Below are 16,260 nucleotides of genomic sequence, written 5' to 3' on the forward strand. Positions count from 1 at the left end.
CCGAGTTGGAATTGCTGTAATTCCAAAGTTAAAAGGTTGTGTGTGTTGGGTATGTTGTGATATTTATAAATAACATTTTGTAAACAAATGTGTACTTGATACTTCCCTTAAATATAAATATAATCTTTAATTCTACTTCCCAATTTATTAATTTATTATTGTTATTATGTATATAATCTCTATTTTACACCTTTCCCCGTCAAATATGTGGGTCCCTTTTAGCAAAAGACATACTAGGAACATTTAGCCCTTCAAACTACAAATTGGATTTTGAGTTGTTTGAACTTTGAAGCATACAAATCTGCAAATCGGCTCTAAAATCATATTTTGAATTTGAGTTTGAACATGCAAATCAACTCTAAAATCTAAGGATTTGTTGAAAGAGCTCAAGTGCTTGTTCTTGACATCTCGTTTTTAAATAACCAAAATCTAATTTGTGGTGACAGCTCTTAAAACAGCAAATAAACATCCCACCTCCTTGTAATTGAGTTGCAAGTTGTTTGTCTGATGGATGTTTGGTCAAAAGAAAAAGGAAATCTCCAACAAAGTCCTAATATTTTAGGTCGGTTTACGGTTTAATCTCAAATTAAATTTTGTTTACAAAAAAGGACAGAATATCGACTAAAACTTCGGAATAACCCTCAATGGCTGGTTTCGCAGATTAAGCCGGTTTTCCGGCTTTTTTTGTTAATTCGTCACAATATTGGACTTTTTCGTTAATTTGGCTAAAACTTTGGAATAACCCTTCTATCAATATATTAAAAATGGTTTGCTTTTTCAAAGAACATATTTTTTTTCATTTCTTTTTATACAACGTTATATATTCAGTTTAAAGTCACGAAATTTAGAAAAAGTATTTACACAATGCAAAAAACAAACAAACTTCATAACCTTTCTCGTTAATACTCATTTTCTTCTTCATTCTATTGGTTGTTTAAAACATTAATCCATTTGCTCTTTTTCTCCCTCTGTTTATTTTTATTCATTGCAGAATTAGGAAAGATGCGATAAATGATACATACACACACCCCTCATATAGACCTTTGTATTTATTTTTTATGTGCACACACATGCATCAAAGTTTTGATCTGGAACATATGTATGCATGTGTGAAATGAAGGTATCAAAGTTCAAGTAAATCTGTGTTTTGTGGTCTAGCCAAGGCAAGACTAGTTGCTACCAAGATGTTGCTAATGTCCTTGGAAAATTGAGGTAAAAGTTCAACATTAGCATGTTGAAGTACATGATTCAATAGAAAATGACTATTAACAAGAAAGCTTATCTCATCGATTTAAGTATACCCGATTAATATTATTAGATATGTTTTGTGGTTATCCCAGTTGGACCAATGTTGAAATTTAAAGAAAATATACATTAATTTTGTATGAATTTCATTTTGCAATCTTGAGCACTCCATCTTCCAATAAAGCTTTTCGTACAAATTTATGAAGTTTGTTAGTTTTTTTCATTGTATAGATACTTTTTGTAACTTTCATGACTTAAAACTTGAATATATATATATATATATATATATATATATATATATATATATATATATATATATATATATATATATATATATATATAGAGAGAGAGAGAGAGAGAGAGAGAGAGAAAAGTTCAATAGAAAACCATAATTATTGGTTCTTCAAGGAACCAAATCTTTTTTTTCAATTTCTAGAGCTTATTCTTTATCGAAAAAAAAAAATCTAAAAATATCTAAATTCATATATTAACATTGTGAATGTGAAAAATATTTTTCGGATTCACCGTGTGAATCCGGATTCACGTTGTGAATTTTCAAATTGACGTAAAAAAAAATTCGAATTTTATATCATTGGAAAAAGGATAAAAAGTTATGAAATTCTGTATTTTTAGTTTTTTTTTTTTTTGATAAAAAATAAGTTCTAAAAGTTGAAAAAAAGATTGGTTTTTTGGTTAATTATGGTTCTCTATTGAACCTCACCCTATATATATATATATATATATATATATATATATATATATATATATATATATATATATATATATATATATATATATATATATATAATGTTGTATAAAAAGAAATGAAAAAATACACTCATTGAAAATGTAACGAACCAATTTTATCAAGAAATTTTTTCATTTTTAATTACTCAAACAATTCCCATCACTCATAATTTCCAAACCATTTGTTTTCCAAATCATAATTATTACAATTTCAATGTACTTTTGAAAGATGTCCCATCACACAAAAAGAGAGGTAGAGTGCACGCCACGTCATCACGACTTGTCTTTGCCCTTCGGCTCTGAAGTACCTAAAACAATCAACAACCTGTAAGTGAAATGCTTAGTGAGTTTCCCAGAGCATACCACACATATACAAACCACATATCATATATCCTATTAGCTATAAAAGCTACACATATATCACGTAAGCCATGCATACATGAAACCTGAGAAAGTGCCATGGGCTACCCCACATGGTCTTTGCCTAGGACTGCCATGGGCTCCCCCACATGGCCTTACATCCAATGCCATGGGCTACCCCACATAGTCTTCACCTAGGACTGTCATGGGCTACCCCACATGGTCTTACATCCAATGTCACGGGCTCCCCCCGGGGTCTTCATACATAACATGCCATCACATAACAGCACACAAAATATCTACCATATATGTCAGAAACACATAATGGGTCGTCCTTGGTGCCTTAGACCCATGGGTATGGTGAGAAGACTCACCCGTCACGAATGTTGAACTGACACGTTGCGACCAAATATACCCCACGGGCTGCTCCACGCAACTGCCTAAAAAGTGTCATATAATATCCAGTCATTTCCCCAAAGTCCATCCGGGTCAACTACAGTCAAGGTCAAGTCAACGGTCCATGTTGACCCTAACTCACCGAGTACAACTAGTGACTCGCCGAGTTTCCCAAAATATCATCTACTCGCCGAGTCATCGAGGCGACTCGTCGAGTTCATACAGTCTTGATTGATAACCTAAGGTCACTCGTCGAGTTCCCTTGCTTGTCACTCGACACGTCTACGAACATCCATTCATTAGGAAATCCTACTCGACTCGCCGAGTTGTTCCTTCGACTCGCCGAGTTGTTCCTTCAACTCGCCGAGTTCTAGGCAACCTTCATCCGACTCGCCGAGTTGTTCATCCAACTCGCCGAGTTCATGGCAAAATTCATCGGGCTCGCCGAGCTGTTCATCTAACTCGCCGAGTCCATGCCTGCCTTCAAATGACTCGCCGAGTCACCCCCTGTGACTCGCCGAGTCCTTTCAGATCTCAAGCCATACATTACCCTTTTTGAGCCATGCAAAGCTTCCAAACCACATATCTAGGCTCCTGAGGCATGCTTTCCATGTAAAGTTGCAAACTTTACGTACATGCAAGGCTTTAAGGCCCTAAAATAGCAAATATAAGCTTGGAATGGGGTCAAACACTTGAGGGAAGGTACATGCTAGGCTCAACTGATAACTTTATGCATCCTAACTTCAGATCTTGGCTTAAACACAAAAGCCCTTTCTTAGAATCCATGCACAAGAGGGTTTTGGGTGGAAATGAGCCAAGAAACAGCTTAATACCTTCAGGAAGTGCTCCACAGAAGTAGATCTAGAATCCCCACGAGCCCTTGCTTCTTCTAGCTTGATTCCTCAAGTGATTCCTTCACCAAATCCCTCCTTCAAGCTTCAAAATCAACAAGAACACACTCACACACAAATCAGGGTTTTAAGGAGGTATGGAGCTGTAAAGGAGAGGCCAAGGGAGGCTAATGACCCTTTAAATAGGGTGCAAGGCCCTGGAATCTAGGGTTTCATCTGCCAGCATCTACTCGGCGAGTACCATAATGGACTCGGCGAGTAGAGCATTAAACCCCCCGCGTCCAAACCCGCTACTACTCGACGAGTTGGGGAGCCAACTCGCCGAGTAGGTCCTCCAAAATTCAAACCGAAATATCTTATCAATACCTGAGGATCAGGGTGTTACAGAAAAACAAACCATTTTTAATATAATGATAAAATGATTATTCCGAAGTTTTAGCCGAATTAATGAAAAAATCCAAATATTTTGACGAATTAACAAAAAAAATCAAAATACTTGTTAAATCTGCGAAACCGGCCACAAATGGTTATTCCAAAGTTTTAGCCTGCATTCCGTCATTTTTTTGTAAAAAAACTTAAATTTAGGATTAAACCGTAAATTGACCTAAAATTGTGTGACTTTATAGGAGATTTCCCATTGTATGGCTAGACAGAAAATTCAAGAAAATTCAAGTTGACTAGAAGACAGCGAAAACCAACAAAACCCATTAATAGGAGTCAAATTAGTACTTTATGAACAATTTGTACAAGTTCAATATTGGCTAGCGGTTACCCTTACAAGTCATTATCCCACTTAGACTAAAGGGTGTCATGCTCTTTTTACCAATTGTAAAAAGACCCCACATAGACATCAAGTAGACTTCTACAATTTTCATATTTTTTACCTACGAAGGGTGGTGTTGTACCTATGAGTTTTTTATTTTATTTTTTTTTAATTTCATTTGAAAAAAAGATTAATTTTTTTTAAAACCATACTAAAATTTAAAATAACATAAATTAAAAATAAAACATGACGTTAAAATTTGAAAACCTACAAAGCATCGAATTTTCAGTTGAGTTTCAGATTATATTTTTCCCGAATCGATGCTTTCATAATTCTTGCCGCTTCTTGATCTTTGGGTCGAGATGCTTCACGTCTTGCATTAACAACATATATTCCGTGAGTCGGACGGTTTCAGTCATATACCTCTCCAAAGTTGAATTTAATTCGGCCATTTGTGTCTTATCATGTTTTGAATTTAATTGGGCCATTTGTGTCTATCATGTTTTCCAATCTGGCATTCCGACTGATGAATTTGAAGATGCCACTTTCCCTTTTCTTTTTGCTCAAGCTTTTATTTTGTCCCTTTCTATTGGATGAGGAGGGGCGTATTTCTTCAATGTTGTCGTCATCATTGTTAATATTCTAGTTTGAAGCATTTTTGTTAGAAGAGTTTGGGTTGTTGAAAGAGACATTTTGAAAAAAAATATTATATTGTGTGTATATATATATATATATATATATATATATATATATATATATATATATATATATATATATATATATATATATTTGATTAAACCAAAAAAAAATGTCAAAATTAGCCATTGCCAACCATGGCAACTTTCACATGCTCAAGGTTCGAATTGTTATCATCAGTAAAGGTCCACCGGCTGTGAAATGCCCTTCACGACACATGTTCACCGGCTGTGAAAGGGCACTATGTCCGACACCGCCGGTAAACCTTTTATGACACCGTTTAGCCTTAGTAAATCCAAAATCCATGAAACTTTAAAATATAGTTGTAAATTTTCATAAAATGTGATAGCAAAAGACATACTAGGAACGAATATCAAACAAAACTAAATACCAAACTAAACCTAAAAATTTGGTTTTAACATATGCATAAAAGAAACATCGACAGTTTTAGAAAGAATAGCAAAAATCACTGCTTTTTGAACATCCAACCACAAAACAAGATGAAATCATGCATATTTGAATTCTTGCAACAAAAAATTATCAAAAATCTGCTCCTAATCGAATAAGCTGAATCCCATATCATCATCACTCTCTTCCTTTGGTTCTTCCTGTATCATCATCATATCATTTACCAAAAAACCATGTTATATTGATATAATAAGCTAAACACAATTTGTTGCAAATGATTGGATAAAATAATATATTTACTTACCTTCTTTTCCTCTGCGGCAGGAGCGGCAGCAGCTGCACCACCACCGCCGGCAGCAGGTGCAGAAACCGCCGGAGCAGCTCCACCACCACCACCGGCACCAACATTCAAGATCAAATCGTCAATGTTCTTCTTCTCTGCAAGCTTGGCGAACAAGCCTGCCCAGTAAGATTCGATGCTCACATTAGCAGCCTTCAAAAGAGTTGTGATCTTTTCAGCCTGCAAAAAAACATCCAATTCGTAGTTTTTAAAAAATGGTTGCAATATCATCAAGTTACATATTATGTTACAAATCTAATAATGATCATCAGATACAAAAAAAGTACTAAAAATCATAAATTTATTGATTAGAAAGGATAATCACCGTGATGGGGATGCCATCGTCGCTGAGAATCAGACATGCGTAAGTGCAAGCAAGCTCCGAGATCGACATTCTTCTCTGTAACGATAATACAGAGAAAAACTTCAAAATTTCAGATTTAATAGACTTTATAAATGCATAACGCTAACCAAAACACACACACAGATATGAATCGAAATGATGATTCATCAAATAGAAGAAAAGTGATCGGAAGCGAACCGTTGATGAAGCAGAAGCTCCTTCTTTTTGGGGGTGTTTGTGAGTGTAAAGAATTCGCCTGCTGCAACCTGCAAGTAGTCAATTGAAGAAGCCTAGGGTTTTTTCAGGTTTAAATTGGGAGTTTAGCAAAAACCACACGAGTATGGGCTGTTTTATCTGTAGGCCCAATAGTTACCTTCACTCGATATGATATAACCTATGCAGTTATCGCGGTCAAAATTTTGATAGCGGTCACAGGCCGCTATTTGAAATCGCGGTTTTCGCGGTGGTATAGCGGTGCTATAGCGGTTTTTTTAATATTACATATAATTTAATATTTTTATCTTATATTTAGAATTAATATCATAAAATCTAAAAAGTCTATATAGAATTAATATCATAAAACCTAAAAATTCATAGAAAAACATAACATAATATTCAAAATTCTAATATAGTAATATAGAAACTACATAGTGTCAATTGTCAAAGTGTCAAATATAGTTTAATCGCATGGCATGGGTTCGGCTTCCGAGTCAACGTCATCCAAAGCATTCACTTCTTCATCAAGATCGTTCCCCACATCATTAATATCATCACCATCATCGTCTCTATAACTCTCTCGTTTGCTCCTAATATTTGGTGGAGCGTCTACAGTCGCTCCCATTGCTTCTTGCACATCTGACCAAAGAAGGTCATCACCACCATCCACAAAGTCTTGAAGCTCATCTTCCATTGGTATTGTCCAATCATCATTCTCCTCAACATCTCGTAGCAAAATAGGATCCAAAGATTTGTTTTGTAAAGACATGAAGCGCTTTTGCAACCTTATGTTGTATTGGATGAATACAAGTTCATTTAGTTTTTGTTGCAAAAGACAATTTCTTTTCTTAGAATGTAGCTGCAACAAAAGAATTAAAATATTTTAGTTAATATGTTAGAAGTTCCAATCTAGCTAATATCATTTATAAATTATAATTATAAAAATACTTGTTAAAAATAAGTAAAAAAACTTACATTGTCAAATGTACTCCAGTTTCGTTCACAAGGTGAAGCACTACAAGTTTGACTAAGAACTGTGATAGCAAACTTTCGTAAGATAGGTGTGTCTATCCCATAAGAACGCCACCATATATCTACATTTTACAACAAAAAAGTTCCTAAGTTAATAAAAATAAATAAATAAATAAAAACTTTTGGTTACATTATAATTTTTATACTTACACGGTGCAACTTTTGTCATACTCCTTTTAGCAGCTGGGGATCCAAATTGTCCACTTAAATCAATGTAGAGATTCAATTCTTGTCTCAAAGTGTCATTTTCATCTTCATCGGGAACAAGACGGTCAATAGCAACATAAAGTCCGGTCATAATCTGTTTATTGGCCTCATATTCCTTTGACTTATCTCCATGAAAAATTGCAGGATTAAGGAAACACCCAGCTGTACATTAAGTTATTCACTAAAATGTTAAAACCAAATCATTGCATACTATTTTAAATTAAATTAATAACTAATAAGTAAAAGATTTATACCTGCATGTAAGGGATGAAGAAGTTGGTCATTACATCTTGTTTGAATGATAGACAAAATTCTACCAGCCAGTCTTTTTTTGTCATTATTCCCATCATTTAGATTTTTGCTTATTTGATCTTGTGCTCGACTCATCGCATCATAGATGTACCCCATGCACGGTCTTTCTTCTGTGTCAACCAAACGAACAATATCCACCAATGGAGCATATATTTGGCAAGCTAAATATACGCCATCCCAAAAAGATTGCTTTGATACTATCTTCTCAACTCTCTTTCCAGGAGCTTTCTTTGCAAAGTCAGTTTTTCTCCATTGCTCAGATACAAACAAAACTCGGAGATGGTGTCGATTCTCATGGACACTCTGTAAGGTGTAAAATTGGGTAGCAAATCTAGTTACACAAGACCTGTGCAACTCTCTATTCTTTGTCAACTTTCTCATCATATTGAGAATCCGTCCATGGCTATAAATATAAACCACAATAGCTCTTGCTTCATTCAAAGCGGTCGCGATTGTTTCTTCTTTCTTCCCAATATCTTGTACAATGAGATTCACACAGTGTGCTGCACATGGAGTCCAAAATAATTTTGGATGTTGTTCTTCCAAAATCTTTCCTGCAGCTTTGTAGTTTGAACCATTGTCTGTAATAAACTATAAGAAATAAAAAGAACTTAATTAATAAAATGGATATAATTTTTTTTTAAAAAGTAATGACTAATAACTAATTAGAAACAAATATTACCTGTACAACGTTTTCCTCTCCAACTTCTGCTATCACCTCATTTACCTTCTTCACAATATATTCAACATTATGTATATGCTTTGATGCATCAATCGACTTTAGAAAAACTGTACCAGTAGGACAATTGACTAAAAAATTGATCAAAGATCTATGCTTGCCATCTGTCCAAAAACCAGACATAATGCTACATCCAAATTTCTTCCATTGTGGTCGAAACGAATCCACAAACTTGCGGGTATCTTCTAACACGTCCTTTAACAATGTCACCCGCATATTATGATAACTTGGAGCCGGCATGCCTAACATTTATATAATTAACAAAACTAGTAAATATAAAAATGTTAACAACTTAACATTAATCAAATAAGAAAGGTAACAAAATTGATTACCTCTTCCATATTCTCCAATGGCATTGATCGCATCTTGGAAACCTTCATCACGTACGACATTGAAAGGTAAGCCTACCGAATAAGCCCAAACCGCAATCTTTTTCCAAGCTAACTTCTTCAACTTCTCTTTAATTGGATTATTCTTATCCAATGTAGTTTGGTTTCCTTTTCCATGGTCCGGCTTATAAACATCATCAATAGGACCCCGTACATTTCTAGAACTTACAAACTTTCTTTTTTTAACTTGTGGCTGTGGGGTATCGTCTTGCTCATCATCATTTTCAGAAAGGTCTATACAACTTGTTGATCTAAGTATTTCTATTGTTCTTTGTCTTTCCTTTTTTCTTATCTTTTTCTTTCATTGATTCAAGCACTTTCTTAGTGATCTCCGTAGTCACATTAGGGCAAGCAGCTACATTTCCTCCTATATGAGTGAGGTGTTCTTTTAACTTTGTGATCCCTCCACATACTCTCTTGTCACACAAGGTGCACCAAATATTTTGTTTTTTTAATGGATCCTTTTGAACTCCCCATTCCCATGCCATATCTTTATTTGCACTTACACTAGTTGTATTGGCATCTGATCTCGTATTAGTAGTAGGAGTGGTGGTGGTGGGCGGATTCACAGAAGCATGTGAAGAATTAGCATCCATATTGGTCAATTCACAATTGATTAAACCTGTTTCACAAATCACAATCACATGTCATTACTCATTATTATTCATTAACAGAATAACTACTTAATGTTTTATGTTCCTATTTTCTAAATCTTAACAGATTACATCAACATGAGTACACAAATTGACAAACATAAATGAAATTGGAATGCTGATGCTGTTTTTGGAATAATCTTATAAGATTCTCTACTCTTTACTATCTAGAAAATAAAGCATTAAAGGAAAAATTGACAAACATAAATGGGCAGTGGAGTCGGAAGAATTAAATTGACAAACATAAGTTAAACATAAGTGGGTCGATGCTAATGTTGATGCTGTTGGAACTCGGAAGAATTAAAGGAAATTACATTTCTCTACTCTTTAGTCTTTACTATCTAGAAAAGAAAGCATTAAAGGGAAAAATTACATACTTGATGCTGTTGGAAACTAGGAAGTTGGAACTTGCAAGCCGATTAAGGGGAAGGGAGTCGGAGTCGATGTTGTGGACTGTGTGTGGAGGTGAGGAGGTCGATTGAAGAGTAGTGAAGGCCGAACTCGGAAGAAGCAGCCTCGCAGTCGCAATTCGTAGGTCGCTTCTTACTTCTTCGTCTTCGTCATAGCTCAACTGCTCAAGCTTCTTACTTCTTCGTCTTCGCAAGTCGCAGGTCGATGCTGTCACTGTGTGTGGAGCCGGTGAGGAGGTCAATTCAAGTCACGAACTCACGATCATGTTTTTGGAATAATTTTAATTAGGTTTTTCATTGGGCTTTTCATAGTAGCGGGCTCATTAAAAAGTGTTTTTTTGTTGACAAATGAATCAAATGGGCCACATGTATTAGAAATAATTGAAATATACAAGAAAATACAATAGCGCCCATAACGGCGCTATCTCGGTCATCAGAATAGCGGTTAATTGCGGTGAATTGCGGCGCAAATTGCGGTACCACGATTTGAAAACGATAAGTTGAAAATAGCGGTTGGCGATTACCGCAAAACGCTATAGCGGCGCTATAGCACCGCTATAGCGCGCAATCGATAGCATAGGATATAACAACTCAATTTAATCTATTTTCTTTTCAAATAATGTACTTTTTATCTTTTTTAAACAAAATAGTAACCATGTAACATATTTAGAACAATGAGTTGAACTCCAACCAATAAACGGAAACTTTGTATATATACGATAATAAAAAGACTGGGATAATGATTTGAGATGGTAAGGTACTTTTGCCTTTGATTATATTTGGCAACTGAACTTTATTTCGTGTTTATTAACCCTTTAACCTGTTGAATTGTATTAATGTTCCCCTTATGACCGGTTTTAGTCAGTTTCAAAGGATTTATCGATCCTACGTGTATTTTTTTATCTTACGTGGCGAATGAGGTGGCTTGTAGGCCCTGATTTGTCGTCCCCCTCTCGTTAAACTTTACCACGAAGTCTCATTTGGTCCTTAAACTCGATTAGGGCACAAAATTCTCCATCGATCATTTGTCTCCTTCAATCAATCTGTAGAATGGCATCATCACCAAATCCCACTGATCAGAACGTCATTGTAGTGGATTTCCACTATAATGGTCAGTTTGCACCCAAGCCCTTAGTCTACTTTGATTCTGACAGCGCATCGTGCAAGATGTTGACTTCAGTACATTTGGGTATGAGCAGTTCATGGAATTCCTTCACAAGCTCACCAGAACGACAAGCAAAGACATTTATTTCTGCCTTCCACAAGAGTCTTTAGGTTAGGGAAGCCATACACCGGTGAACGAGGGTGACTACAAGGAATTTTTGGATTTGGTGTATGCTAATGAAAAGAGAATGAATGTATATGTGGATCACCATAATGAACCTATCTTCGACTGGATTAAGGCTGAGGAAAGTGAAAGTGAAAATGAAGACCTAGATGAAGATGAGGATTTAGTTATTAAATATTCATATACGGTTGATCATGAAGAAGATGATGCTACCTATCCATATCCAACAAACAAAACTGCACATGATAGATTTTTAAACATCCTTTTTGAACCTACAAAGAGTGAAGATCAAGATGATGAATACATGCCACCCTAGTACCATGTGTATGATGACAGACAATCATGGGATCAGATGAAACCAATGATAGGTATGCGATTTTCTAACCCTACTGAGCTTAAACATATGTTAAGCAACTATGTTGCTAATGGGTATGATCTATGGTTTGAAAAAATGACTATAATAGATTGTTAGTGAAATGTTGCAAAAAGAATAAGTCACCATCTTGCCCCTTGGGCCTCCTAGATGGGTAAAGAAAAGACTTTTTCAGATCAAATCTCAAGTGAGTGAGCATAATTGTTGTAGGGTGCTTAACTTTGGGTCAATAGTAACTTACAGATGGATAGACAAACATTTTATGAGTCAAATTATAGAGAACCCAAAAATGAGTGCAAGGAAGATGAAAGCTAAAGTGTCAACAACATTCAACATAAATGTGAGTGTTAAGCAATGCATAAATGCAAAGATATTTGCCTTACAAGAGATTGAAGGAAGTCTGATTGAACATTATGGGAGATTGTGGTCATATAGTGAGGAAATTATGAGGTCAAATCATGGGTCTACAGTGATGTTAGATGTAGACATCATGCCAGATTCCACAACTTTGTTGTCCAGGTTCTATATGTGTTTCAAAGTTGTAAGGGATGGTTGGTTAGAAAAGTGCAAGCTTGTAATTGGGCTTAATGGTTGCTTTTTAAATGGTAAAGTTAGAGGAGAAGTTCTTTTAGCGGTTGGGAGAGATGCAAATAACCACATCTACCCTATAACATGGGTTGTGGTTTGTGTTGAGAATAAAAAAACATGGAAGTGGTTCATAGATTTGCTTATGGATGACATTAATGGTGGTATTTGTACAGGCACTACCCTTCTTTCTGATGGACACAAGGTTAGTATTAGGTCCTTTTTATGCTTCATTTTTATGCTTTTTTACTCATAATGATGTTGTTATTTGTAAGGGTTATTACAAGTAGTTAAGGAAAGATGTCTAGAAGCTAAACATAGACAATGTGCCAGACACATTGTGGCCAATTTTAGTAAAAGGTTTTGATGGGTTTTATACAAACAATCCTATGTGTGCATGCAACCCTAGAGTTGGATCTATGTTTTCACTATTAGTTATACAACTTTATGAACACAAAAAGAAAACTGGCATGCTACTATTATTTTCGAAATTCATATATAAAAATAGAATACATACCTTTTGTTGTTATATAACAATAACAACTAGTTCCTTGAATTTCCCAACTCTTGAAAGCAAGTACCACAAGTGTAGTACCTCTAATGGCTCACAAACACACTAGGTGAAAGGATGAATATGGGAGAGAGGAGAGAAAGGGTATCTTGACCTAGATTTCGTCCTTTTTAGGGTTTCCGAAGGATTGGACGAAATCTTAGTGCCTTAGGGTGCTATTTATACTTAAGGCTAACTAGGGTTTCAAGGTGTAAACCCTAATCCCTTAGCTTAGGGCCTAAGCAAGTCCATGGACTCCTTTCCTTAAGCCCTTGGACGAAAACTCCTAGATCCTTCTAGGATTTTTGTTCAAGCCTTAATAAAGGTGATCCAATGGCCCAAATCCTCAACTATTGAATAATTACAAAATAGCCCATGCACTTTCAGTCGGTTCCTTTAATCCCAAAATTAATTCTAAATTAATTTCTGATTAAATACTAATTAATAATATGATTCGAAATTAATATATTATTCATATAATATATTAACAAATCATATTTATACCCTAATTTATTATTCTTAACAATATACCAACCTCTCTCCTCAACAATCATCATGTCTAGTCACCAGTGTGAAGGCAAACCAAAAGGACCATGCACAATCGGGTCAAGTACATGCCAAAATAGTTATGGACTTAGACACTAATCCAACAGTCTCCCACTTGGATAAGTCTAATAACTATTCTGCGTATGACTTCAGATCCTGATCCGCAATCGTAGCTTTCAAAAACCGTTGTCAACTCTGATCCTATCAGAAGCGTGTCCTTTAGATAAGGGATCATATATTCCTCCATTCTAGATATCGTATAGACTTGAGACATGGATTTTGGTCATTCTTTTAGTCTATGTTCTGTTTCCCGATTTCCGATTTATGACAACTGACAACAAACTACAATTGAACACATCAAATTAGTCTCGGCTTGGCCAAGCGCTTATGTGCCATCACCAAATCATCGAGGGGCCCACAGATATCACTTTTATCCTACTTTGGATAAAAGGAACAGATAAACTTTGATTCAATGCTTGCTTGCACTCACTTACCAAATCACACACAACAATATGTTTTATAACACCAAGTTACTGGTGCGTTTACATATTATCAATGTGTAACCGACTCGCAAGATACAACTCACACATCTCGGTTTCAAGAATATAAGATATTATCGTCTCACCAATCACTCGTGATAAAATCCATGAAGTGATCCAAGTGAGCGTGGGTTTAATCCAATGCTCAAATCATATTCATAAGCACTCATGAACGTTGCAACAAACATTTGCTTATGTCTAATACACTTTAGACAATCCACACACCAATTCACGACAGTCTTCATTCATACCTACTTCCAACATATGAACGACTGTGGTCCGTTCGAATAATTTTGATTGTTCTGAACCAATTTAATTATTCAGGAAGTCAAAACATGCAAAGTGAAACACAAGAATAATACTAATCCCATATGGCCCCAAACTTTGGGTATAAATAAAACATTTTATTTAATCACCATATTGATTACTCATTATTTGTTGTTTCGGGTAATCAACTTCTTTCTTGAATTATTACTACACTTGTCCCATGCTCTCAGCATGCACACAATGTTTACTTATGGTCCTTACTTTGTGAAACATATCAAATGAACACATTTCCAATCATACTCATTTCACAACTCCCAATCCTTATCACAAGTGTAAGAATATCAAATTCTTGCCACTTATAGAATATGCTAGATTCTAACATTTTATGCAATGATCCTTTCGTAAAGTCATAACTCAAAATCATCAAGACTTGGCCAATCTCTATCAGAAACAATTCTATAGATATGATGTCTCTCACTCAAAGTACATTCCTTTGAACATCCTTCTTGCATAAAAGTTTCTAAGCTAGACATAGATTCTCAATAATCAGCTCCCAATATGGAAACATTTCCATATTTTCCATATGACAACTCATTCTTAATAGAATCTTATCTATTCATAATAATGTCGATATGGTCCATCCAATACCATACTTCCAACTACTCACAAGCGACCAATCATCAGCGAGCTTTGGACCGTCTTTTGATGGTTGTTTAATTATCTTAGTCAAAACCGATTCTTGTCCTTTTTCCCTCTTAATGCGCTAGACATTTGGAAATTTTTAGAATGGTCAAATATTATAGCATTTGCAATCGATCCTATACCCGAAGCGTATGGGACACGATGCATAATGTCTTACATAAAGATACGATACTTTATCAATCTTTTGCCATAATATCTTATGTGTCATGTTCTTATAATTCGAATTATGAAGAGGGATGCCATAATTATAATCGAAATTTTGAGAACGCACTATGTATCCTTGACCAAATTTGTTAACATTCCACAACCTAAGCCTTTAGATTTGAAATGAAGCATAATATTCTCTCCCTTAATTATAGCAAAACAACTTTTCAACCCTTACAACTTTGCAAAGTATAACTCTTGTTTTCTATAATTAATATTGCTAACTTGCAATACTTGCCATAATAATCATACAAGCATAACATTTATGCTCCCACTATCATGATGATTATTATCATATAAGCATAACACTTATGCTCCCACTAGCTTTGACATGTATTCAGAAAACAACTTAACTTCCAGAAAACAATACCTATTGAATTTCTTAAGTTCATATTTCTAATACCTAATGCTTTGATAATCCTTTATCTAAGCTTCTCAAACTTTTAAACCTTTGCCTTAGATAGCTCATATGTGTGTCTAAACAATTCATACTAATTGCCAAATCTCACAATTCGAATCATGGAAAGGGATACCGTAACCATAATCGAATTCGAGAATACAATTTTCACAATCACTATCTTCTTAAAATCTCTCTTAGTGAAAGCACTTCCTCACAATCATTTTCATGAAGGAGTGAATCTTATGACACTTAGATTTTAATGGTGTATGTGTTCCTATCCATGCGAATTTGTCAAAATCAAAGTTTGCGACAAATCCAAACTCATATGGACCGAACTTTCTTAATCTTGATTTCTTGCCTTATGGTAACATGAGTGCCCACCATGTCTTCCAAGTAGCTAAGCATCTCATCATTTCCTATCAATGTACTTTTCATTGATCAAGGTGCTTGCCTTTTATGCGTTCAAATGAGAACTCATAGAACTCACATGCATTATTAACTCAATTGGAACGGCATAGAAACAAGATAGTGTCAACACGATAGGTTGTGAACCTCAAGTCGTGTGCTAGTGATGATCGATAAGGTTTATTCTTGATTAGTTCTTGAACTTTTCAACACCATTAAGACTCCCACTGACTCCTTGACATATAAGATTCTCTTGTCAATAAACATTTCTCGACAAACAAATATTCAAGAGTT

The 16,260-nt window shown here is 35.1% G+C and overlaps 2 protein-coding genes across 2 annotated transcripts; both read right to left on the bottom strand.

Annotated features, from left to right (window-relative positions):
• Nucleotides 1-5,454: 5,454 nt before the first annotated feature.
• On the bottom strand, nt 5,455-6,487 carry LOC111884856 (60S acidic ribosomal protein P1). The gene is made up of 4 exons (XM_023881153.3): nt 6,348-6,487; nt 6,132-6,206; nt 5,771-5,986; nt 5,455-5,666 (listed from the first exon to the last, which is right to left on the bottom strand). Exons 2-4 carry the CDS (start codon nt 6,198-6,200, stop codon nt 5,613-5,615), a joined length of 339 nt encoding a protein of 112 aa, XP_023736921.3. The 5' UTR covers nt 6,201-6,206; nt 6,348-6,487; the 3' UTR covers nt 5,455-5,612.
• A 341-nt stretch (nt 6,488-6,828) lies between these two features.
• LOC111884863 (uncharacterized) lies at nt 6,829-11,353 on the bottom strand. The gene is made up of 9 exons (XM_023881160.2): nt 11,333-11,353; nt 9,798-9,864; nt 9,458-9,666; nt 8,988-9,342; nt 8,599-8,897; nt 7,859-8,507; nt 7,548-7,766; nt 7,341-7,459; nt 6,829-7,224 (listed from the first exon to the last, which is right to left on the bottom strand). The coding sequence occupies exons 1-9, from the start codon at nt 11,351-11,353 to the stop codon at nt 6,829-6,831; spliced, it is 2,334 nt and encodes a 777-aa protein (XP_023736928.2).
• Between the last annotated feature and the right edge of the window lie 4,907 nt (nt 11,354-16,260).

Source organism: Lactuca sativa, chromosome 3 (assembly GCF_002870075.4).
Source record: "Lactuca sativa cultivar Salinas chromosome 3, Lsat_Salinas_v11, whole genome shotgun sequence".
Classification (NCBI taxonomy): Eukaryota; Viridiplantae; Streptophyta; class Magnoliopsida; order Asterales; family Asteraceae; genus Lactuca; species Lactuca sativa.

Bases quoted from the DNA above. Each gene is read 5' to 3' on its own strand.
- LOC111884856 (XM_023881153.3), bottom strand. From the start codon at position 6,200: ATGTCGATCTCGGAGCTTGCTTGCACTTACGCATGTCTGATTCTCAGC. The intron at 5,987-6,131 runs GTGATTATCCTT...GTTTTTTTGCAG, and splicing joins ACGATGGCATCCCCATCACG to GCTGAAAAGATCACAACTCT. The intron at 5,667-5,770 runs GTAAGTAAATAT...ATGATGATACAG, and splicing joins CTGCCGCAGAGGAAAAGAAG to GAAGAACCAAAGGAAGAGAG.
- LOC111884863 (XM_023881160.2), bottom strand. From the start codon at position 11,353: ATGTCTTTGCTTGTCGTTCTG. The intron at 8,898-8,987 runs GTAATCAATTTT...TATAAATGTTAG, and splicing joins CATTGGAGAATATGGAAGAG to GCATGCCGGCTCCAAGTTAT. The intron at 8,508-8,598 runs GTAATATTTGTT...TATTTCTTATAG, and splicing joins GAGAGGAAAACGTTGTACAG to TTTATTACAGACAATGGTTC.